Genomic DNA, 22,059 nt, shown 5'->3' on the forward strand with positions numbered 1-22,059 from the left:
CACTGTGCCCTGCTCTACCAAGCAGGGCACAGCCCCTCTCACCTCTAGTCGGAGAGTCTTCTCAATGCTGCCAATCCGCCCAGCCTTGAAATGCACTGTCACTTCAAACTCTGAGCGGGGATTAATGGTGCCTTTATCTTGTGACAAGGAGAAGTCCTCAGCAAGGTCATCCAGCCCACTGAGCTGCCAGGCCATGGGCAGCAGGGTGTTGTTTCTCAGGACCAAGGTCCTGCTGTCAGTCCTGCAGAGACAGGAAGGCACTTGGTGTCAGCTGCTGGATGGTGACACCAGCCTGGCCACTGAATGGAACTTGGAGCAGCTCCATCCATGCCCTGGAAACCAGAGTCAAACGTTTTCTCTTTGTCACAAGTTTTGGAGTGCTTGTGGGATGACTGACCTGTGCAGAAGCTGCTTGTCAAAAGACAGCTCCAGGGGGCTGACCTCCAGCTTCACGTGCACCCCATGGCAGCACAGGCTGAAGACCACTGGCTCCGGGTTCTTCCCAATGCTGCAGATGAGTTTGTCTTGCAGGAAGCCAGGGGAAGTGGGGTATGCCCAAATGGTCAGCTCCTGGACACGGCCCCACAGGAAGAAATTGAAAGAGCTCTGTGTGTGAGCAGGAGGAGCAGCCCCTGGGCACTTCTACAGTGCCTGCTCTGCCTGCCCTTCTCCTACCTGCTTCTCCTTTGGTTTCAGCGCCATGCTGGGAGGGTCCAAGAGGAACGTCGCTGCTTCCCCATCATTCTCAAAGGAGAACTGGACCTCTATGTTCATGGGGGAGTTGTTGAGGATAGTTATATTCTCCGAGTTGCTGGGACAGTTCTGGGCCTTGTACCTGTCCACAAAAGGGGAAAAGGCTGCAGAGCAGACTGCTGCCTTTGCCACACACAGAGGAGAGCACCGTGTGCACCTGAGGAAGCAGTGCTGGAAGACCCTACTCTAACAAACAAGTGAGGGAAATGGATCCCAGTCAGGGGCATGGCCGTGTGCTCAGCCTTGCCTTACTCTGATGCCTTCCCCCAGACTTGGTGCCTCCAGCCCAGAAGCCTGATGATGCTCAGGCCACTTCAAGAGTTTTTAATACAACGTAAATTCAAAGGTGCCTAGAAAAATAACAGTACACCAGGCACGTGAGTTCTTTCCCCTTCTTCCTTGGGGTGCCTTCCCTGCAGGGTATAAAGAGGCTTTTGGAAAAAGAGTTTAGCTAATCTCTTTCATAAAAGTCATGAAAGTGCTTTGGATTTCATGGGTTAGCTCAAAGTCTGAGAAAGAAATATAAAGCATCAATTCCCAAGAGGAATGCAAAAAGACAACAAATGACCCTTCTCTCAGGTGTGGAAATTATTTTGGAGTGAAAGGGTTAAAGAGACAAAAAAAGTGACAGTAAAAGTAGAAGTACACAATAGCTTCAATGGCAACATGTTTAGGTAGACTTTACCCAGCAGTGAGAATGCAATGTCCTTACAGGAAAATGTAATTCCTGCTGTACATTCCTCACAACACCCACTGGCAGGTCAACCATAAAATCTTATATAAATAATTACAGATCAATGAAAGGTTTACAAAACCATCTACAGAATAACTGCTTGATCAGGTACCTGCAGAGCTCAAAGCACTTCAAAACCCCCCATAAAGTTCATTTCCTACGGGTTGAAGCTGACATGTGGGGGGACACAAAAGTTGTCCCCCAAGTCACCTTTGGACTGGCAGCAGCATGCAGCTCTGGCCACCAAGGCACTCACTGGGCAGGCAGAGCAGCTCCTCCAAGGCTCATTTGCCTCTTATCTGCTCAAGTTCACACATCTGTGGTCCTTCAAACCCATGTGTCTCCCAGGACTCTGCTGGGGACTGCCCTGGATTGTGCCACCAGGACACCCTGTTCTCCCTAGGAGTGTCCACAAAAGTGCAAAGCCCAGCAGGGAGCACATACCAGTCTCTTGATTTCCCACACAGCAACGGTCCAAAGTGGAATTGCTTTGTGCTCTCAACATACTCCTTAAAGACTATTTCATCTTCCTCCATGGTCTCCCTCCACTGTGGAAACACCACCCTGGGCAGAAAAGGGGGGAAGGAGGAGCTATGAGTTGCTCCAACTAGGAAATGTAGTCAGAAAGCCAAAACCCTTCCTGGTGGCTGAGGCACCATCTGCCTTGCCAGCTCCAGCACAGGAGGAGGTGCTGGGTGACCTCAGGCAGCACGATCTGCCCAGGCAGAAGCCCCAGGGGTCAGCCCTGGCTGTGAGTTCAGGGGCAGCTGTGCTGTGGGGGCTGCCAGGGGCCAGCCTTACCGTGGGTCCTGGCTGATGCTGGGGTACAGGCCGGTGCCACAGCAGGGCAGCTTGTACTGGCGCTTTGTCTGCACGAGCTCAAACCTCAGTGTCTGCTCAAACTTCCCTGGCTTTTTGGCAGAGAAGTGGACCTTCAGTTCCACCTCACCGTGGGCAGGCACTACCCACCGGTACCGTTTCAGCCTGTCAATTAAAGAGGAGCCTTCAGACATTGCTGAGGAGCAAACGAAACACGGAGGGTGCACTCGCCATCCCGTGGAGGCACTGGCACAGGGTCACTGTGGAGCTGGGGATGATGGGCCTTGTTTGGCAAGAGGACCAAAGAAGCAGAGGCATCACCTCCTCCCGTGCAGCTCACCTGAGGAATTCTGTGGGGACTGAGGAACTTTCCAGTGTACTTTTGGATCTCGTTGCAGAGGAATCCTGGGGACTTTCTGTTCTCTGTGTGGAGATCTGCTTCTCCTTTGCAGAGCTGTCTCTCCTGGCTGCTTCACCCACCTTTGGCTGGCCCTCGGCAGAACTGCCCTTCACATCTGGGGCCTTGTCCTAAGGGGAGGGAGAAAAGGGAGGGGGAGAGGTGAGCCCTGAGACATCCCCATCCTGGAAAGCAAAATGGGGGTTTGTTCACCAACAGAAGAGAGAATAAATAAGTCCACCTGCCCATGGACTTGGTCTTCCTTATTGGTGTTTGTTTTACCTAGGACACTCCTTCTCACTCAGACCCTTTCCTCAAAGGAAGTTGATGGTTTTAAGTGGGTTTTTTTCCCGTCTTGTCTTACAAAACTGCTCTGTCTCCACAGAGCTGTCTCTTTTGTCCCATCCCTGACAGAAAGGAGACCTGCAGACACAGGGCCCCATCACATCTTCACTACCTCTCCACCATGATCCTTTTCCATCCAACCTGTCCCCATGTCCCCATCTAGCCTGGTCCCTGCTCTGGCACCATTGGAGCACCCACCAGATTGTCTTCCACAGCAGCACCTTCTGGTGCCACAATGGTGAAGGGCTCCACATGCTCTGCAGGGCCCAGCCGCTCCTCTGGGTACTCGACTATGGAGAGCACAGCAGCAGGGGCAAGGGGAGGGCCGTCGGGACACAGTCCCAGATGTTGCAGCATCTAAAACAGAAGGGAAAATCTTCTTTATACTTGTGTCACCTTCATGCCCACAACTCCTTCTTTGAAGGCACTGAGCTTTTGACAACGGGGTTTTCAATTTACATGAAGTACAAGTGCTTTGTTATGCCCAGTGGGGTGAGCAGAGTCAAGAGCTCCAAGCAGGACCGGGAGAGAAACCTCTCCCAAGTGACTCAGCTGAAGAAAACAATGGCTGTGAGCTGCCCTGTCCTGGGGCCGTTTATGATTTCCAGGCTGGGAAACTCTGAACAGATGGGACACTTGTACACAGAGCACTCCCACTTCCTGCCCATCTGAGGGATGGTGATAACCTCCCCATCCACACAGATGGTACAGAGCCATTGTGGAACATCATCAGAGGCCTGGACAAGGCTCTGTGCCATTATCACACAATGCTCCAGGGCCCAAGACCATGACAAGCTCAAGATCTGAGCCTTGCAGGGTGTTACCTCGTCTTCTGTTGGCAGCTTCCCATCCCTCAGGATCTCCCTGATCATGGCCTTTGGATCTGAGACCTGGATGTCCAGGCATGGCACCCCGATATGCTCATCTCTGACTGCCCCCTCTGCAACTTCACTTTGCATCTCCTGCTGAGATGACTGACGACTCCTTTGGTCTCCACTTCTTTGTTCAGGCTTCTCCAACTTTTCCTGAGGCTTATTGGTCTTCTGACCTTTGTTTCCAGCTGAAGACTGGGACTTGTTTTCCTTTTGGATCACAGGTAACTGCATGGTACCCTGAACCCTGTCCCAGCAAGACAAAACCTCTGCGACGTTCTGCTGTGATGACTCATAGATCTGAAACCTCAGGATCAAGTTCTCCATCTGAGATGGGTCCTCTGGGATTTCAGTTTCCCCCTTCTCAGGGGCTTTGGGTTCCCCCTTCTCAGGGGCTTTGTATTTCAACTTCTCTGGGATTTTGTCTCTCTTCATCTCTAGGATTTTGGTTTCCTTCTTCTCTGGGGCTTTGATTTCCTCCTCCTCAGGGGATTTGGTTTCCTTCCTCTCAGGGGATTTGGTTTCCTTCATTTCTGGGATTTTGCTTTCCTCCATTTCTGAGGGCTCGGTTTCCTTCTTGTTTGAGAGTTTGGTTTCCTTCCCCTCTGGGGCCTTGGTTCCCATCTTCTCTGTGGGTTTGGTTTGCCCCTTGTCTGGTTGTGGAGGTTGCTTCCCCACAGAGACACCCTTCTTTTCCTTCTTCTGCCTCTCTTCCTCTTTCCGCCTCTCTTCCTCCTTCTGCCTCAGTTCCTCCTCTAAGGCTTTTGCCTCTTCCTCAAGCTTTTGAGCCAGCCACTTCAGCTCCCTTCAGCAAACAAAATAGGAAACATCACTGAGAGTCACCACCAGAAGTTTGGGCTCGCTAGTCCTGGCTGGCCCTGCACTTCATTCCTTGACCCCAAGGCCAGGCAGAACTGTGAGACCATTTCAATGAATCTTCCTCAACCCACAGAGGCTGGGAACATCCCAAGTGAGGGGATTGGTGGAAGGGGACCTCCAGGACCAGCCAAACCTAAGCCTTGCCATCATAAGGTCTTGACTGTGCAACCTCCTTTTAAGGCACACCCAGACACCTCCAGCCCACTGCCAAAGGCTGATCCACCAGCTCTCTGTGCTGATGCCTGAAAACGCCCTTTGTCTCTTGATTTCCCAGTTTAAAGCAGAACACAGATTGCTAACATCTGCTTCACTCTCCTACAATTCTTACTCAGCTCATTCAGCCCCCTTCTCCCTGGGTTGCTCTTAATGAGAACAATCCTAGCAGAAAGCAAAGGCTGCAGGAACCCCTCTCCTGCAAGACAGGCTCTTGTCAGCCAGGTTTCCTGCTGGAACCAGCTGTGACCACGCAAACCAGTGCTGTCTGCCATGGAAATGATTTGAAGCAGCCTCGTCCATCTCCTCCCCATGAAACCAACTTCAGCCTGGGCTGAAGGAAGTCCTGATACACAGGCTTGCTTCAAGCAGCCTCCACTCCCAGCTCCACGCTTTGCCTGAGCTGGGCTGCCTTGCTGGAGCAGAGCTTCCCCTGTGCTTGCCTACTGCTGCAGCAGAAGGGGAGCCTAAAGGATGTGAGCTTTTATGGGTGGTGTCCCACCATAAGGAGAACCCTGGCAGATCAGCATTGCAAGGACTTCATCTGTGGCAGGACCAGGACCCAAACCAAGGTTTGGTCTGTGCCCCACACCTACCCACACCACAATCCCACTGTTTTGGTGAAGGGAGATGATGAGGAAGGTGCAAATCAACATCATGGACTTAAAGACACTTCTGCAGGCAGTGCCAAGGCAAGCCCAGAGCCCAGATCCCTGCAGGCAGCATCTAAGCCAGGACGGCTCACCACTAAAATAAAGAAGAAGGAACTTCTTCTCAACAGAAGAAGGTCCTTCCACTCTTGGGAGGCAGGGAGCGAAGAGTGGCCATCGCTGTGTTGCTTCTGGCCTTTGCTATCCAACACCTCTGAGCTCAGAGTCCTTGGAGCAGGCAAGCCCTCCAGGGACAATAAGCCATGGAAGAGCAGTAACATATGGAAGGCTTACTCACCTCACCCTCTGTATGCACTTCTTTTCCACTAACATTTTATCCAGTTCTGCTTTCTTCTCCTCAGGGAGGGCATTAAACTCGTCCTCATCCATTTGCAAGATACGTTCTATGTACCTCTGAATAGCTTTTTCCCGCTGCAGCACTTTAGCACAAACCAGAGGAGAAACCATGAGTGACTGCAAGCAGAGCTGGGTGCTCTGGGTCAGCTGCAAGGATTCACAGCTTCTCCTGACCCAGCCTATCGTACCAGATATTGGGGAGATCATATCCCTGCTCCAAAATTCAATTCCCCAAGCTATGGCCAGGCAGTGAGGTCCTGGGCTTTGCCTGGCTTAAGTGCACCCAGACTGAGGAGAGCTGTTTGTCACTGAGCTACAGTAGCTTGCACTTGTGCCCAAGCTTTAATGTTAGAGATTAAGGTGAGTCCTAAAACCTCTGGTCTCCTGCAACTCTAAGATGAGTGCTGGTTACACTGCGGCAGAAGGTGGAACGATTAATAAAAACATTTCTTACAAGCTCTGCTGCAAGCCCAGACACACAGAGATAAGGCTGAGGGCTTGAGAGAGAAGATTTGAGAGGGATGGAGATAGCTCACCTTCCTTCTCTCTTTCATCTTCCTTCCTCTTTCTTTTAGCTTCATCCCTGGCTTGCCAAGAAGCATAATCCTGATGCAGGTTCACCATGAAGATATGACAACGATTTTTGACAGCTCTGAGTACACAGAGCAGAGAAGATTCCAGGCTGCTTGCAAAGAGGGTCTCCAAGCCATCAAAGACCACTCCCTTGTAGCAGTCTTTACACTGTGAATACAGGGAAGAGTAAGTCAGCCATTGCACACAGGGGACTCGCAGCTGCACCATAAACCCAGATGTCACCAGCCATCCTTGTTCCAAGTGCAGCAGCTAAGAGCAGCTTGGATCTGTCCTTAGGCTCTGCCAACTAAGGGCAGCTGCAGCTTCCCCCAGGGCTCCCTGCACACAGTCCAGGATCCTCCAGCAGCATCCTCCTCCTCCTCCTCCTCTCCGAGTTGTATCCCAGTGCTGTCTCTCCAGAGCAGCAATGTCTCCTTTTCCCCCACTCCACACACCTCCAGCCTCTCACTGAGGATGTCCACCAGCAGGTCCTCGGGCAGCACACAGCTCAAGCAGTTCAGCTCTTCCCCACCACTGCTGGTGATGTTCAGCTGCTGCGGCGCAGGAGCAGTGGAAACTGTGAACTGCAATGTGGACCATTGTAAGGAAAAGAAACCACAGTGGAAAGCCCTGAACAACTCCCACTGCTGGGCTTGGAGCTGGGGTTCCTCCCTAGTGGAAACTAGAACAGCCCTGCAGTGCAGGCTGGGGGCTCCAGGGGATGGTCCTGGAGGGCCCATCCCTTGGCCAGCAGACACCCAAGCTTGCAAGCCCCCAGGCAGCCTCCCAGCACTTTGTTCACTGCCTGCAACCACACTAGCCAGGACTGCACTTTGCCAGTAAACCATTGAGAAGCAGTGGAGCTGTCTGCCAGAGCACATTCCCAGCCCAAGTCGTGGCACTATGGACCCACCTACCAGGCCGTGGCTGGCACAGAGCCTCCACTGTAAGCAGCCCCTGCTCATCTCAAAGACAATGCAAAGGTACTGGGCATCAAACAGGGCAGATCATGTTTACCTTGGTGTCCTTTATGTTGGGTTTGCTGGATGGCTCCTTCTTTTGTGCGGAAGGGGTCTTGTCTTTGGCATCCTTCTTATTGTTTTTTTCCCCAGAGGCTTGTTTATTCTTCAGCTGAGGCTTTTTACCTGCAGAGGGGGCAGATGGTTCAGAGGGGCTTTGAAAGCAAGCAGGCACCTTTCACTGCAATGGGCACAACCCTGGGAAGGAACATTGTCCTTTTTCTCCAGCCTGCTGGGCACTGGGAGCACTGTTTCCCAGAAGCAGCTCCTCCCTTCTTCTCTTAGCATCATGGCAAAGCACACCATCCCATACTTGATTTGAAAGCCAGCACTGTGTCCCTCCTAACAACTGTGCACACAGGTGATGCTGCTTGCACAGCAGTTCCCCTGCGGATCAAGCCAAAGATTTGGCCTCCAGGAGCATTGTTCCCATACTCTGCACCCATCCTTCATTCTCCTGGGGAGACCTGCAGCCCTGCCCCACTTGCATCACCTGTCTCCACTGAAGCTAAATCCTCCTACGGGAAAAGCCCAGCTGGGACCCAGACTCTTCTTCCTTCCACCAGCTCCCAGCCCAGCCAGGTTCAAAACTGAGCAAAGCAAAATTTCCCCCTGCACCGAGCCAGGTCTGGCCTCACCCTGCAGAGCTCAGGGTACCAAGTGCCCAGGAAGTTTCATGAAAGTCTCCAGTCTCACAGATAGAACAGCCCAGCATGCAGGAGCTGTCACCTGACAGTGGGCATGGGTAAATCTCTGGAGAAAAGAGCTCATCTGGAGCATGTCTCTCATTGGAAATTCCTCTGCGAGGCTGTCCTTCCCTTCCTCTCCTTTGCAAGGTTACACTCATAGTCAGTCCTTTTGTGCTTAATGAGCCACTTCAGAAGGCTTTTTCCTTGTTCAAGTGAGCAGCAGTTCTGCCTGCTGCCCATGAGGAGCAAACTCAATTCAGCTTTGAGGAAATATAAAGTATTTGGGAAAGAGACAGTCGTGCTTCACCACCCCTAGAAAAACGAACATGTACCCAGAATGGCAGCAAAGGGGGCTATAAAAGAACCTCTGACTGAGCCCTTAAAATTGATTTCTTTTTCTTTTTTTAGGTAAGCCAGTGATGCACTTCAGCCATGTTCCCTAAGAGACCCAAGGACTTAAAATCTACTCCTCTGAGTAAGCAGAAGTGGACAGTTGTGGTGGGTTTCTCAAGCACTGGCTCTGGGTCCTTACCACCATTATCTTCATCGTTGCCTTTTGGCTCCATGGCAGCGTTGGTGCAGAGCTCCCGGGCACTGAGTCCTGCTGGGCTCCCATTGTTGGCCATGGCCTCTTTCACCACGGTGTCAATGGATATGTAAGCAGCATCATAGTACTGACACAGGCCTGCTGCTATCTCTGTCTTTCCTGAGAGAGAGAGGAGGATGCTTGGTGACACTGGCACAGGAAGCATTGCAGGGACAGGCCATGGAAAAATCTCCAACAAGATTTCAAAGTTAAAAGGGCAGTGAGAAAGCAAGTGCTCCTCCAGAGGAGGCCATGGGGGAGGCAGCTAGAGCGTGGGTACAAGCTCTGAATTCTAGAGCCAAGAGGATCATCTCCACCTCCTGTTCAGCTGAGGACTTTGCCTTAAGCACCATGGCCCACCAGGATACATTCCTCCTGCCCGCCCTCTCCCTGCAGCCCTGGGCTGCAGCTGACGTACCTGCCCGGGGTGGCCCATGGATGATGACAACAATCCCTCTGGGCTGCCTCTCTGAAGATGCATCAATGCTCAGGTGGCGCATGACAGCCCGAGAGACAGGATTGCCAGTGCCTTTCACCATGGACTCAGGACAGAATGTGAGAGTCCCGTGATGTGCTGCAGTGCAAAACCAGGGGGAAAAGTCAGCCTCCTGCCTACCTTTGATCCTCACCATCCTCCCCATCCCCTCAGATCCCAGGAAAGGAAACTTGGTGAAAGCAAGATGAGCTTGTTCTTTTGTTGCTAGGAAAGTGCAAATATAGTGATATTAGACCTGGCCCTACTGGCTGAGGAACTCATCCAGTCCTAGTCTTTGTGGCTAAGGGACACTAGGGAATATCCTGATTATTTCCCCAATTTATAGCAGGCAGATAGGAGCTTGCTTTGGCTACACTCAGGGTTGGTAGAGGATGCCACAGCCCTTCAGCCAAGAGCTCCTTCACCAAGCTGGGAAACAGGCAGCTGCTAAAAGCATGCTGGAGAGCAAGGTGACAGGAGAGTTCAGGGTGTATGGGCTGGAGTCCCACTGTGACCACAGTCAAAACAGACACCGCCAAACCCTCACTGTTTTTCTGACCTGGTGCTGCCTTGCCCATGGCTTCAGCCTCAGCCTCAGCTCTGGCCTTCAGATTTGCCTGTTGAGCATTCAGCATCCTCCGTGCTTCATAGTCCTCCAGCACCTCTGGGGGCAGTGTCTCACCCACGGCACGTGGAGGCATAAAAAAGTTATTTTGATACTCGGACCCCACTGCCACCCGCAGGATCTGTGTATGTAGGGAAGAGAAACCATACACAACACTCCTTTGCTTGCCTTTCATTACACAGACTCAACAAACCCATTTTCTGTCTCCTCCCTTCCTCCCAATGACATGAACTATTTAGTTTAGGTTCTCCCAGAGCATGTCAGCACAGTTGGCTTTGCCCTGGCGATTGCCTCCATCTCCCTGGCACAAGCCTGGGAATGCTGGAGTGCTGTGAAGCTTGGGCAGCATGCACATGGGGGCCAGACCTGCCTTCTCACCTTCTCCTCCTCAAGGTACTGCTCATCAAAATCCAGGGAGTAAAACTCAATGGGGAAGTTGCATGGGTTCTTCACCACCACTGTGGCCTCCACCCCATCGCTGTCCACCAGCATCCATCCCATCTTTAGTGCTCGAGGGCTGAACTTCAACCGTGGCTCCAGACCTTGTCCTGAGAGGTGCAGCTTTAAGTGTTTGCTGCTCCCACAAATGTTAAGCTTCAGCTCATTCTTGTAAGACCTCTGAAAAGAGGAAAGTGCAGAAAACTCATCCATGAAGTCCCAAGTGACAGGACCCTAAATATAACAATGCTTGCCCCAAGGTCAGGGTGTTATCAGTCCCTCCAAGGTGAATGGAAACCAGATATTTACTTCTCCTAGGGACTACAGCATCTGTAGTAGTCTGGGTCTGAGTAACTGGGATGAATCCTGGTGTGCACTGTAACTGGGTATTTGGTAGCAGGTGCATGTACAATGGACTGTCAGGCATTTTCACCTAGTCATGCAGAAGTGCAATGCTCATGGGAAGGGCCCTCAGGGTTACAGTGTCCAGACACTGTCCTGGCACTGCTGCATCAAGCAAACCCCAGTTCCAGGAGAGAGGCAAATCAGCTCTCGCTGGCCACAAATAAGGGTCATCTTGTCTGCTTAGTGTTTGGCTCTGGTCAAAGCCAGACACAAGATGGTTACATCTCTTGAGCAATTAAAAGATCCCTAGGATGTTGGTGGGCACAGAAGCACTTGTGTCCATGCTGGTACACACTGCCAGTTTCTGAGACCCAGCGGCCACAGGCAAACTACTTTTGGGAGTGTGCAGGCAGGCCAGAGCCCCAGGGACTGCTGGCAGCACACCACTACAGGAGACTGTCCCACCATGCCCAGGAAGGTGTGTGGTGGCTGTTTTGTCTGTCAGTCCTGCAGCAGGATGAGCCTAGACTGGCCATTCCAGGATTATCCTCTGCGAGTGGGCAGCTGCTCTGTACTGAGTGTTGCAGCTGCAAATACAGCCAGGCAAGGGGGAGGCTGAGGGGAGTTGGGCACATCCCCCCATATGCTGAGAGGCAGCCTCAGAGCCCTGGCGCTCTCTGTGCAAGGTCCCTGTGGGCATTTCAAAGCACATCTCATGGGAGTGCTCTGTGGGGTGAACTGAGCCACACAGAGTAAAGACCTTGCAGAAAGCTCCCTGTGAAGGCAGAGCTCACACCACACCCTCTGCACCAAGCCCTCATTTCCAGATTGCCAGACAGGCTTCCTGGGCTGACACCTGCCAATCTCACCTCCTTCTTGGGTGTAAACTGGACTTGCAAGTTCTGCCACTTTCCTGCACCAAGGGTTCCTTTGGAGGGCGTCACTTCAAAGGGACAGGGCTCATCCTCCAGCACCCGCCGCTTCTGACGTACGGCTGGTGTTGTGTATTTGAGGTGATTGATCTGGGCACAGAAACCAACCGTGTGAGGTCTCCTCATGCTCTGAGACACTGATATGGTGCTGAGAGCACCCACAGGAGACACACAGCCAAACCAAGTGTGGCCCCAAAGCCCAGAGCTGGAGACAGGGCAGGCAGATAGGGAACTACTGTCTTCAGAGGAGGAGGAATGGGCGAAGATGGCTAAAAAGCAAAGCATCAGCTAATGGAACAGGTCCAGGCAAACCAGCCTGGATCCAGACCCTCAGAAGCTTCCTCAAACACGTAGACCCAAGTGCTCAGGCAGCCACAGGAGCAGAAAGGGCAAGAGTCTCACAAAGACAACCCAACCAAGAGGTTACGTGTTCAGTGTTGCCTGTGCTTTACCTTCCGAACAGGCTTGGTGGCAGTAATGAACCATTTGCAGGGTGCTCGGAACCAGTTGTAGAGTCGAATGGTCTCAACCTGGCACTGCCCAATGAGGGTGTCAGAGAAGTGCAGTCTGTTCTTGGAGAGTTCCAGCGACTGTTCAGACACGGTGGCATGGAGGCGGATGTAATATGTGGGGCCATTTGTCACCTGGAGAAGGAAAGAGAATTCAGTGGAGGGTGCAGGCGACATCTGCTGCTGTGCCCAGCCTGCTGGCTGCCCCAAGAGCTGTGGTACCTCTATGGGCAGCACCGCATCCATGTCACCCGGTGACTGGTGGGCACTTTCAAAGCGCACTTCAAGCACCACGGTGTGGCTGGGGGGCAGGCTCCTCATCAGGCCCAGGTCCACACTGAAACCTTGAACAGATGAAGCAAAAAACAAACAGATGAAGCAACAAAGCAGCTGAGGTACGCAGAAAACACAAAATGTGTATAAGCACGTTAGGGCCTTACAGATGTCCTGGCTGAGAGGTCTAGGGAAAGCCCCACACTGTGCTGTGACCTGAACAAAAACTTAAGAGTGCACCTGAACACCCCTCAGACACAGTGAGCCACTGTGTGATGGAAGTGCAGCCTTGCCTCAAGGCCTCTTTTGGAAGCCTCTTTTGATCCACCTGAGGATCTCACAGGCTGCTTCCTCAGTAAAGGCTGAATTCAAGTGCTGTGACAGTGTGAACTCCAAACAAAGCACTTCCAAAACACAGCAGACCCCACTGGTTGGCAAAACTAGCCCACAGAGTGCCCAAAACTTGCTGCTCGTGGGAGCCAAGGGCAGAAGATGCTGAGAGGTGACCAGGGCGATGAGTCCATCTGGCCCCTGCACAGGAGCATTAGGGCAGTCACAGGCAGACCAGCTCCCTGGGCATGGCTGGCCAGGAGAGTTCTGCCTCGAAAGCTCCCAGCAGGGCCACTGAGAAGATAAAGCTCAGAAACCTCCCCAGGTTCAGTGGCTTAAGATAATCTGTCTGAGACACATCCTTCAAGGCCACAGAAGTGTCTCCAGCACTGCTTACCTGTGTTCTGCAGGACAGATACATCGACCTGGAAGGACACATAGATCTGCCCAGGGTTGGTGATCTCCAGAGTGCTTCTCTCAGTGTGACCCTTAAGGACAGGGCCCATGTCCAGGACATACTCAAACAGCTCAGCTCTGCAAGGAGGAGTAAGGACAGTCCTTAAACCACCGTCCTTAAGCATGGCTACTTGTCCAAGTGTACAGAGGATACAAATGCAGAGGCTATTTCTTTATTCACTGCTGTAAAAACTCAGCTCAAGTCCATGAAACCCATGGCCTGACCACCTGGCAATGACTTTGGGAAGTCAGGAGGAGTGGAGCTACTAATGGTACCTGGAAATAAAATTAGCTTAAAATGGACATTGGCCATAGCTCCTCTGCCATGAAAAGCCAGTATAGGTGAATCCACTTGGCCTCCACTGGTCTCAGTGGAACTGCCTAGCCTGGTGTACAGCCTGAGCTTGAAATTGCTTTGCGGGCTAGGAATAAGGTTTGCCGCGCAGGAAGTCTTCACTGCTCTGCAACCAGACCACATGATCTGTTCTGCACAGCATCTTCTTCCTGAATTGAAGCCCCTCTCGTGCTTGTGCTGCATCATGATGGTGCAAAGGGATGGACCAAGTTACCTGGATAAGCCCTGCCACCCCACCAGGATTCAAGCCATCTGATTTTGGGTTTTAAAGGATTTGCTGACATGTGCAGTTCCCTTCTCCTTTTGTATAGTGTGCTCTGTTAGTTGGAACCACAACATCAGCTGGGAGCTGTCTCTTTCAGAGCTAGTCAGCAGGGACAGAATTTATGCTGTCTGGAAGGGCTTGAAGGTCTGCACTGGGTCCCCCAGCTCTAGGGACAGAACCCCAACACCTGTGGGGAGCTGAGCAGTCCAAAGCTCAGCGTGGTGCTGGGGAAGGGAGGACACTCTGCTGCTCCCATGTAGCATGTCACAGCCACTGGGACCAGACCCTTTCTGAAGTCCAGGCTATTCCCAGCTCTGCAGACACAAGGACACAAGGAGAAGGGGACATGGCTGGGTGTTTCCCACGGGAACACCTGGAGATGGGGCTGGAAGGCCCTACTCACTTGCCAAGACTCTGGCACAGCTCCTCGTCAGGGAACCTGCTCTTCGGGGGATGGGATGGAAGCGCTTTCTGCAGCTCCAGAAAAGGCTTCTCTATCAGCATCCTCATCATCTTTATCTGCATCTGAGAGTTTGACTGAGGAAAGGGAAGACAGTGGCTGGTTAGCAAAGGTCCTTCCCAAGGCCCAGCTTGCACCTGAGAAAGGATCCCACGCTGCTCTCGTTGAGAGGGGGTGTGGGGTCCTCCTGTCTGGCTGCTCAGTGTCTGTGACACCTCCTGCTCTCTTAGCCAGGACCTCATCTCCAGGGACGCAACTCCAGCATCTCTGCCTGCCCAGACACTGTTAGCAAAGCTGATCTGACCAGGCAGACAGACAAGCCAGGAACATTCCAGAGCTCCAGATACTTGCCTGCTCCCAGCCAGTACCAAGGCAGCTTGGACAAAAACTGTTTTGAAAGGGAACTGGGACAAGCTGGTGCCTCCTGGAGATGAGCACTGCCAGCACAGCCCCAGGGTGCAATCAGGCAGCTGCTGTTTGGTCTGTAAATCTGGCAGGGCTTGGGCTGGGACCAACAAACTCCCCAGCAATGACCTGCATCTCCTTCAAAGCACCATCAACTCCATCCCTGGAGTATGGCTTTCAGGATCTGTCCCTGGAGTAGCCAGGAAGCTGCTGTAGCCCCAAAAGAGACCATGACCAGAGTGGCAGCCCTAGGGGTAATGCTGAGGTGACACAACGATCTAGGTGGGCAGGGAGGTCCCAGATATCATCAGGGCACTGGGAAGCTGCTGTGGGGTGCAAGGGGCTCAGGTGACATGGGGAGGGGCTGCAGCTGCTCTTACTACAGTGCCAGAGCGAGGGATGTGGGGCTTCAGGTCCTGAGTCTTTGGATTCTGAGTCTTCAAGGTCTGACTCTCAGTGGTCTGAGTTTTCAGGGTCTGAGACTTCAAGGTCTTAGTCTTTGGCCTCCGAGTCTTCTTCCGAACAACTGATTTATTCCACTGATTGAATATTTGCTGGTGTGTTATGAGCCGTTTCAGTGTCTTCTCATATTTTTCATTTTCTGAAGGAAGAAAACATCCACAAAGAGAAGTGTGAGCAAAGTGCCAGTCCCATTTAAGCTGGGAAGCAGTGGATGCTGCTGTTCCTCTCTGAATCCCATCCCCTGCAATGTCACACAAATCCAGCCCTGCCAGAAGCCCTGCCAGCCTCTCTTACAGCTTTCCCAAGCCCTTCAGTCTAGCTATCATCCTTCAGGACCCTGCCAGATGTGCTGGCAAGCTCTGCAGGATGGTTCCGGGGACAAAGCCCACACGGCATCCTCTGCTCAAGACTCATGAAGCAACCAGAGGGCTTGAGTTGGTCTGGGAGTCCTGCAACCCTTCAGGCTTGGTGGAGGTGAGCATGAACTGCCCTATGGGCATATGATAGGGAACAAAACCAGAGGAGCCCTTCCTGGGGGCAGACAGGCAGTGCCCACCTTTGATGTTCCAGGGCAGGTTCACACTGATCATGGGAAAGGATGCTTCTCCTTTCAGGAAGATATTTTCTGGGTCCAGGTGACCCACTTTAAGCTGGTAAGTCCTGATGAAGGCTCCTGGTAATCCTGGCATGTAAGAGAATTTCAGCACTTGCTTCTTGCCAGGTGCAATGGAGCCCTGCAGGGACAAGAGAAGAGGGAGGGAATGCATCAGAGTGTTTGATGGGGAATCAAGGGACAGACAGGCTGAGGAGACAGGTTCTCATCTAGAAGAAACCATCAGACCACATCACCTTTGTGATAAACATATTGCAATGTTGGCTTTCACAGTTGTTAAATGCTATGTGTTTTATAATGTTGACTTCTGTAAAAGAAGTTTTGCTGAAGTTTAGAGTTCTTTTAATGAGAATGTTGTGTTGTGATACCAATGTTGGTGAAGAGTTGTTGCAGTAACCAATGAAGAAATGGAAACTGTTGAATGTGTTGAAAAGTAACAAATGACCAGGACTAGGACAACTGCACATGCTCCACCTGCCGAACAGGACCCGACAGAGTGGCCCAGCATTCTGGCGGTATCGCTCTGTCCCTGTCCTCTGTTTATTGTCTCCATTTCCCTTTTCTCTCTCTGTTCTCTTTCCTATCCCCACTCTGGTCAGTACCATGCCCTTTCTTTATCAATAAACAGTTTTCAGATACAATACTTGCTGGTTTTGTGCCTTTTTGTTTGTCTGAGAAATCGATCAAAAAGAATTCTCCTCTACTCCCCTTACAGCAGGACAGGACAGTGACCAACACACTTGTGCCTCCTGCTGGTGTCTGCCTCTGACAGCAGAGCCACCCACCAGCCAAGGCCATGGGGGAGTCGATCAGGAGAGCCCTTGTTTGACCTGCTCTGCCCCCAGCAGAAATTCCTTACAGCCCTGTCTCTCTCATGGCTGGGTTTGGGGTTTTCCCTGCCGACTTTTTTCCCCCTTCCACCCCCTCCCCTTTTTTTCTTCCCTTTAACACTATCCTGGGCCACCTGGCACAGGGCTGGGGTCAGTCACTTGTGCTACTTACAGTGGTGGGGTTGACCAGAAACACACCAGGCAGACGCTGGGCTGCAGCGCTGGGCTTTAGCACCCAGTTGAATTCAATTTTGCTAGTGTTCCACAGGGTGACTGTGCTGTGATGAATTTCATTAAACATCTGGAGAGAAGGCACAGGAGCAGGAAGTTACAGACCCAGGCCTGCTGCTGGGAATCTCCTTCCTCTCTCCTGGGCTTGGAAGCAGACACATCATGGGAGCAGGGACCAGGGAGGAGATAAGGGCACTTGGGAACCCGGGGAACCCCCAGACACAGGGCACTTGCACAGGACCAGGGAGCTCTGGCAGCACACAGCGGTGTGGTAACAACCGTGTGAGGGGCAGCAATAAATGAACCGGGGGACACGGGCCCTCTGCACTCTGAGGGGTCACCAACAGCCAGGAGAAACAGAGACAGCACTGAGGCATTGCAGGAGAAAAGACACCTGCATGCAAGTATTGGCAAGCAACCTACATACAACAAGGGAGTCACACAGGGCAACACAGACAGGGCCAGCAGCTGTAAATATCTGTGGGCTTTCAACTGAAAAAGAGTGAAGTGGGAATTATTCTGGGACAGTCCCTCCAACTGTAGTGACTGGAAGCCCAACTTCTTCCCTGGATTGTTGTGTGGATTAAGCAAGAGCTTTAGACAAGAGCATCTCCTTGGAGGTCAGGCTTTAGGCATGGATCAGCAGAGGGATCTCTCAGGGACACCCCTCAGAGCACTCCCCTGGGACCCTGCCTGCCCCAGGAGGCAGTTTTGGTACCCTGAAAAAGAGGCACTCCCAACGTTTTGGAGAGGGTTGGAGATGGCCATTTTAAACCAGCTTGGATGCCAGATGTGTCCCTCAAAGGTTGTATTCCAAGCCCCAGGGCCAACAAAGGGGCTGGGAAGGGGAGGGAGACCTGGACTGAGGTGGGCAGGAACCTGCTGGCCATGGTGCCAAGCAAGGAGCTGTGCCAAGGGCTGTGTGTGGTACCTGAGAGCCACAGTTGATCTCCTGCAGGCTCAGAGAGTAGGTGAGATGTGAGGCCTCCCCGGTCACCACCACCTCGTAGGTGGGGCCTCCCTCCACATGGCACAGCGCCGTGACATCAGAGATGGTGTTGAGGTGGCCAAAGAAGGTGAAGGAGACCTGCTGGCTTTCTCCTGGCTGCAGCACACCTGACAGTGGCAGGATACTGAAAGCCTGGATGGAAGACAGGAGGATTGAGGTGTTGAGCATGGAAAAGGATGCTGAAGAGCATCTTGGAGCAAAGTACAGCTGTACCTGGAAGGGCCTATTCCCCAAACAGCCAGAATCACCCTAATCTCATCCTGCATCCGTGCCACTGACCAGTGGTGGGACCATGGGGAAAATCTTCCCCCATACTCAAGGATCAATCCATTAATTAATACATTACATTACAGTGAACTGGGATGTCTCCTGGCAGTAGAAATTCTCTCTGATGCACAACTTGCCTTTAAAAAGCATTTCTGAATTGCTTTTAGAGAAGGAGGAGACTCAGAATGAGGGCTCTTGAAGCTGAGTGGAGGACTGCGGCCCAGCTCATCTGACTCCTGAGGCTCTTCCCCTCTCTCTCTGCTTTAAATGCTGCTTTCTCAAGGTGCTATGGCAAAAGCTCCTGCAAAAATTCCCTATGGACCACCTGATGAATTCCAGGGGGAGCAACGCCCTCCATAGGCGCTGCACAGCATCCTTGGGCAGCCCTACATGTCCTGCACAGCCTCTCCAACAACCAGTTGGTTCAGCAGCACTTTGTATGGGCCTGGAAGGACGTGAGGCCCCTCTGTGGGCAGTGCTGAGGGCCACCAGTGGGACTGGGAGCTACAGCCCTGCTTGCCACGCTGGCAATGGGTGAGTGAGACAGATTCCCTCTTACCTCCTCCACTTTGAGGCGAGTGTATGGGACATCCACGGAGCACCCGAATCCCTCCAACTCTAGTGGGAGGTGAGGGTTTTCAAAAGGTTGTGGTGGCACCTGAAAAACAAGCCATTTTCCATGCTAGGAGGAAGAGATGGTCATCAGTGCAATACCAGCTCTCGGGTGAGAGCAGACAACTGGAAACAGGTAGTCTGGCTGGGCTGGGAAAAGGGTACATGGAGATCAGGACTCATGACAGCTTGCTCTTACCGCGATGATGCAGATAAAAGCCTCATCTTACATTGTGACGGAAACAAGGCAAAAAACTCCCACACGCAAGACAGGCCTGTAGGATCTGAGTGAGCTTCTCCAAGGAAAACTCTCCTACTTCTCCCTCCCACTTACCCCATGTCCAGCCACTGGCCCTGCTGCCCAGCCCACTGTCAGGACGCAGGGCAGCAAAAGGAGAGGTCAGCACGAGCACAACTTGTTGGTGGCAGGCTGGGGAGGCAGCACAAGCAGTAGGTGTACAAGAAAATCTACCTCTGCTCCTACAGATTGTTCAAAATCCTGCACTTCTTTCAGGGCTCTGGCTGCCTCCTTCCTTTTAATCTTGAAGTCTCTCCATTTAGATGCCAATTCAGCCGAATAGGTTCTCTTCATCTTTGGTGGTTCAGGTTTGAATTTAGGTAGGTAAAGCTCATCTCTGGAAAACAACATAACTATGAACAGGGACGTGCAGTAAGAAGGAGGGAGGGACACCTGCACAAGCAGCCCCTGGGTGGGTGCTGGCACGTTGAGCTGAGAAATGGCTTGATTCAGCCCTTCCTAATCCAGGCTGGAGCCGGTCTGTTCTAAAGGCAGCCCAGGGATGACACTGAGGTGTGGTGGTGTGGGTTTTGTGGAGATTTGTGATGGTTTGTTGTGTAAGTGAGGAATCTATTGTTAGATAAGTTCTGCTGGTATGTTCCTTGTACCCCCTATTTGTTCCCCTCAGAATGGTTTCCCCCAAGTTGTTTACCCAAAGTTCTCCCGCCACTTGCCTGCCAATCTCTTTGTCCCACCCCTTGTGTCTCAAAATAAGCCCTGCCAATCCAAGTTGTACTACCCCCTTTTCCTGTCAGTCACTGTAACCACCCCCAGTTCTTTCTGGAATGTTCGTTGTCAGTCACCCCTGCTTATGTTACCGGTTGGTCCAGGCAAGGTTTTCCCCTCCCTATGCTTTCCCCACTGGCCCTAACCTGTCATGTAATCCTTATGTAATCCACTCCTATTGGTTGCCTTATGCTAACACCCCCTCACGCCCACACCCTTTATAAGCCCTAGCCAGTTAAGAACACGTCTGTCCCTGTCCCGGTTTGGGCCAATAAATGCTCCTTAGACTGCACACAGGTGTCTGCTCCTTCATTCCTCTGCCTCGGATCCTGGTGTTACCTTCGTGCGGCGTCACCCAGGCCGCTGCACTCGGTGCCTCCTGTGGCCTCACCAGAGCCAGGGGCAGCCGCACCGCAGCCCCTCAGCCACCTCGGGAACTGCTGCCCGCGCAGAGTTCCTGTGGCTGCTGAGGAGGTGCTGCACTGAGGGAGCAGCAGCGCAGCAGCTGCAACTGCTTGCACTGAGCAACTACAGAGGACAGGGATTAACACCTTGTGGGGATGCAAAAAGCACAGTGGGAGAGGAAAAGACAGGGAAGGAAAGCAAAAAGGTGAGATTTGAGGCACCAAGGGGCAGACCCAGCCAGTGGTGAGCCAGCACAGCTCCCCCCCAGTGCCCAACGCCAGAAACTCTGCAGCAGCTCCACCAGGTATTCATCAGGAATGTTTCCCTGACACTGCTGGGGGTTGGTTGACATTTTCCAACACTCCCAGGGGACTCAGGTTGCATTCCCCATTTTAAATGGAAGCAGGTGCTCAGGGTAACTCTGCTTGTGTTTCTAATGCCATGTGAGGGACACAGTCGAGCCGTGCCTGCCTGTCACCCTGCTGAGCTGCAAGTGCTCCCCACACAGTCAAACACGACCTGCATGCTCCATCCCCAGACAGGCATTCAGGGACTGTAATGACCTGTTCCCAAAGAATCACTGTCTTTAGCTTTGTAGCTTCTAACCTAAGGCTGGGTTTCATTTCTGGATGAGGGGCTCTCTCATCATAGCCCCCAAGAGATCCCTATTCATCTAGTCTACTTCTTTAATTTTAAAGAATGGTTTGAGGCAACTTCCCAGAACCACAGTGCCCAGACAATGACATTTTCCCCTCTAAAGTAGAAACTCTGGGAGGCAGGGATAGGAGATGATGTGATGAGCAAATCCTGATGTCAAGTAGAATAGAACCCATAAGGTACATGTTGCAGTGGGGAAAAGTCAAAATGAGTAACAAGTGTCACCAAAAAAAGGAGTGAAGACTCCAAGGTGTCCACTGAAAGCTGACCCCTGGGAATGAAATTGTCCTGGCACTAAAGGAGTTGTCCTAGCAAAGAAGAAAAGGGAAGGTAACAAGATGTTCAGCATCAGCCCAGGCACTAAGTAGCTCTTTCTCTGGTCTTGGGACTTTCTGGGCATCCTGCAGCACAATGCAAGGGAGGAAGGCAAGGAGCAGAGAGCAGCTCCTGCAGAGAGGACCCATCCCAAAGCAGAGGGGCCAGAACGGCCCTCAGCAGCACTGTGGGAGCTGGCACTAGGAGCCCTTCATCAAGGTGGATGTTGCCTCAGGCCACAGAGGTCTGAGAAAGCAGCTTTCACCCCAGCTTTCCTTCCCAGGGGAAACCCCTGTGGGGGCTATGCAGCACCAAACTGCTGGAAAACCTATTCCCTGAGCATCCAGCCTGACCACGGCTGGTCGGTGTTATTTGCCAGGTGTTGTGGTTTGACACAGAAAAGAAGTTTCTCAGGAAGAAGTGGGTTAGGTTAATTAGTAGTCAAGGTTAGATATTAGTGTTTGGTCTGACTACTGAAGGTTAGACACACTTCTGAGAACACAGAGGGGTTAAAAGCCGAACTCCGAGGGGAACTAGCTCTCCTTAGTTGCAGTCATCAGAGAGTGCAGATTCTCTCCTGCCCAGCCCGTGGCTGGGTGCGGGAGGGGAAGAAAGCCATGCGGCCTGGCTGAGCCCTTGAGGTAGGCTGAAGGGTGGGTGGACCAGAACCGGCTCTGGCTCCCTGCAGATAGAAGGGTGGAGGAATCTGGGATGTTTGCGTTTCCTCCCAGAGTCTCTCTGGAGACAAAGAGACAGTGACAGTGCTGATAGTACTCTGGCAGAGGAGGAAAGGGGGGCAAGGTGCTCAGTGTAAAAACTAGAAGTCTAGGCAGAGAGCCCGGTGTCTGGGGAATTTGTGACTTTTAACCCTTCCTTAAGAA

At 52.3% G+C, this 22,059-nt stretch overlaps 1 protein-coding gene across 8 annotated transcripts in view; it reads right to left on the reverse strand.

Annotated features, from left to right (window-relative positions):
• LOC110484498 (axonemal central pair apparatus protein HYDIN-like) overlaps positions 1-22,059 on the reverse strand; it is a 74,329-nt gene that overhangs the window by 16,656 nt on the left and 35,614 nt on the right. For 6 of the 8 annotated variants that reach the window (XM_085589160.1, XM_085589158.1, XM_085589156.1 and 3 more), the window contains 27 exons: positions 19,250-19,412; positions 18,725-18,823; positions 17,821-18,030; positions 16,831-16,959; positions 15,772-15,949; positions 15,134-15,354; positions 14,292-14,425; positions 13,210-13,346; positions 12,432-12,553; positions 12,153-12,344; positions 11,638-11,790; positions 10,364-10,603; positions 9,920-10,106; positions 9,304-9,459; positions 8,832-9,005; positions 7,609-7,736; positions 7,047-7,175; positions 6,555-6,759; positions 5,960-6,101; positions 3,872-4,724; positions 3,246-3,404; positions 2,646-2,833; positions 2,288-2,470; positions 1,931-2,050; positions 676-835; positions 398-570; positions 43-241 (listed from right to left, as the gene is read on the reverse strand). In XM_085589160.1, coding sequence (XP_085445286.1) covers positions 43-241; positions 398-570; positions 676-835; positions 1,931-2,050; positions 2,288-2,470; positions 2,646-2,833; positions 3,246-3,404; positions 3,872-4,724; positions 5,960-6,101; positions 6,555-6,759; positions 7,047-7,175; positions 7,609-7,736; positions 8,832-9,005; positions 9,304-9,459; positions 9,920-10,106; positions 10,364-10,603; positions 11,638-11,790; positions 12,153-12,344; positions 12,432-12,553; positions 13,210-13,346; positions 14,292-14,425; positions 15,134-15,354; positions 15,772-15,949; positions 16,831-16,959; positions 17,821-18,030; positions 18,725-18,823; positions 19,250-19,412 — 5,134 coding nt within the window. The remainder of the gene's footprint in view (positions 1-42; positions 242-397; positions 571-675; positions 836-1,930; positions 2,051-2,287; positions 2,471-2,645; positions 2,834-3,245; positions 3,405-3,871; positions 4,725-5,959; positions 6,102-6,554; positions 6,760-7,046; positions 7,176-7,608; positions 7,737-8,831; positions 9,006-9,303; positions 9,460-9,919; positions 10,107-10,363; positions 10,604-11,637; positions 11,791-12,152; positions 12,345-12,431; positions 12,554-13,209; positions 13,347-14,291; positions 14,426-15,133; positions 15,355-15,771; positions 15,950-16,830; positions 16,960-17,820; positions 18,031-18,724; positions 18,824-19,249; positions 19,413-22,059) is intronic. The other 2 variants (XM_085589159.1, XM_085589157.1) reach the window with 2 other exon arrangements.

This window comes from Lonchura striata, chromosome 11, assembly GCF_050655825.1.
Source record: "Lonchura striata isolate lonStrDom1 chromosome 11, ASM5065582v1, whole genome shotgun sequence".
NCBI lineage: Eukaryota > Metazoa > Chordata > Aves > Passeriformes > Estrildidae > Lonchura > Lonchura striata.